Below are 2,183 nucleotides of genomic sequence, written 5' to 3'. Positions count from 1 at the left end.
TACTAACTGTCGAATGAATGATAGTTTAATGGACATAATCAGAATATCTTTCAATTTCAACTGCATAATCAAAACCTCGGTATACTTTCTTTCAAGAAGAAGGGATTTAGCTTTTGTCTTTTTGAACATTTACTGCTTCAATTTTTCCTGTATATCAACATATATTCTGTGTTTGCTCTGCCACTAATCTGAGTATAATCAATAATCAGTCTTTTTTGTAAGGTTGAGTCCCATCTGGGATTCGAACCCACACTCTCAGAGTCAGGCACATAATCGCCAGGACGCTAAGTCAGCCATCTAACCCACTCAGCCATCGCTTATGTATGTATGCAAGTTATATACATGTTATATACGTATACTTGCTTCTCAGAGTGAACAACACCATAGTGTTTATTTGGACAAAAACATTGTCAAGAAATATACATCATTTTACTGTCTCTCATAGTCCGTTTGTGTGGGGATTGGTTTATTGTGTCATGATCCGCTGATTTATATCGATCATAATAAAAGTAATAAATATATTCAGTGAAACCATGTTTATTTAACAGTATACCAGTCAAAACGATCTACATCATATTGATAATGATCCCGCAGATCACGCTTGTCCTTAATAAATGGAATACATCTGTATATTGCAGACATGCTCATGCTAAAGATGTTTGCTACAAATAAAATGCATGATTAAATCAGAAATGATTGTGTGGACGAGATTGACATGTCCCGTTTTCGGTATAACCCTTTATCCAAGCAACATCGCTGTAGATCGACACCCAACACACAGACAGACATGCCTCCTTGTGTCCATAATTCCCATTATACTAGCAGTATCACCTGCAGATTGACACCCCCTTAAGTTGATAATTCCCCTTATGCTAGCAGCATCACAGACACCTCCCAGTTCCGAACATAACGCTCCTCATAACAACAGCAGCGACTGTAGATCGACATCCCCCTCCGTGTACTTCTTCTTATGCTCCATAATGTGCTCTTAATCACGGTACAATACAAACATCCCTTCTGTTTTATATCTCGCGGGTGGCTTTCTCATCCCGTTGTAGTATTGTCCACTGGGGAACCCTATCAGTTTGGTGTTGGATGCAAGTGCTAGAAGCCCGGTAGCATAAACGTCATCGATCCATATTGACTTGATGTCAGTTGAAGCCGCGTATAGTCTCTTGATAACTGACAATGTTGTTATGTATGCAAATCCAGCACAATATCGGGGGTACCTGATGAAGGGGTATTCCTGTTCAGAAATGGCCCACTTTCCGGCTGTTTTCTTCTTGCTCCACTTCTCAACGAGGCACATAATATGTTCCTCGGGGAAAGCATTCAACAACAGGTACCTCAACACGTTGTTAACGTGAACAACGACATCATCGTCAATCTTGATAACATAGCGCACATTTTTACAATGAGTGATAACCCAGTGGTAACCCATGATGTGCTTGTGGGTCAGGTTGTGATAAGAATCTATGAAATTCCCCTGTACAATGTCTTGATACTTCTGCGATTCCCGTTCAACTTCTGCCTGTAATGATGCGTTGTTAGTTTCTCCCACTAAAAAAACAACAGTCAATAATGGTTCACTGCCACTTGTGTCTTTCCTAATGTTTTGTCGTTTCTGTGCATTATACATGGCCGTATGTACTATCACCACTACGGGGCCCATTCCCTTACAGTTGTCGGTGTCCATTGAGAATTTGTACTTATGTAAATTATCCCAAACATCTTTATTGTGTGTAATGTTGAGATATTGCAGTATGGGGGAAGACACCGCGTTGGCTCTTTTAGATGCTCTCGCAATATCAGCCTTGTGCTGATGGATGGTCGTTGGAGTGCTTGACGGAATGGTTATTTGACTCGATGAGTATCCAGTCTTTGTTTTGCTTCCAGTGATCGCCATTGCCGCATCGTCTTTGGCAACAGAAACATATTCTCTGCACAGCAAACTGACCCCAGCAACACACAGCAGTACCAACATGCACCGCCATGATATACTTCTGTACCTCCTCAACCGGAACATGCTAGCCATCCTAGAACAGATTAATCAATATGCAATAACACTTTCGTAACATCCGACAACTCGGTGGGGTGGGGTGGGGTGTGGTGGGTGTGTGAGTGAGTGAGTGAGATGATTTTACGTCGCTTTTACAAATATTCTAGCAATATCACGGCGGGGG

General features: G+C 41.4%; 1 protein-coding gene across 1 annotated transcript; it reads right to left on the bottom strand.

Annotated features, from left to right (window-relative positions):
* Window positions 1-541: 541 nt before the first annotated feature.
* LOC124265990 (UDP-GalNAc:beta-1,3-N-acetylgalactosaminyltransferase 1-like) lies at window positions 542-1,906 on the bottom strand. Its single transcript, XM_046700810.1, has one exon. The coding sequence runs from the start codon at window positions 1,904-1,906 to the stop codon at window positions 989-991; it is 918 nt and encodes a 305-aa protein (XP_046556766.1). The 3' UTR covers window positions 542-988.
* Between the last annotated feature and the right edge of the window lie 277 nt (window positions 1,907-2,183).

Source organism: Haliotis rubra, unplaced genomic scaffold (assembly GCF_003918875.1).
Source record: "Haliotis rubra isolate DU_JTF1 unplaced genomic scaffold, ASM391887v1 Scf1224, whole genome shotgun sequence".
NCBI lineage: Eukaryota > Metazoa > Mollusca > Gastropoda > Lepetellida > Haliotidae > Haliotis > Haliotis rubra.
This window is presented reverse-complemented; position numbering and strand designations above follow the sequence as displayed.

Excerpts from the sequence above, each read along its gene's own strand:
- LOC124265990 (XM_046700810.1), bottom strand. The coding sequence starts at position 1,906 with ATGGCGATCACTGGAAGCAAAACAAAGACTGGATACTCATCGAGTCAA.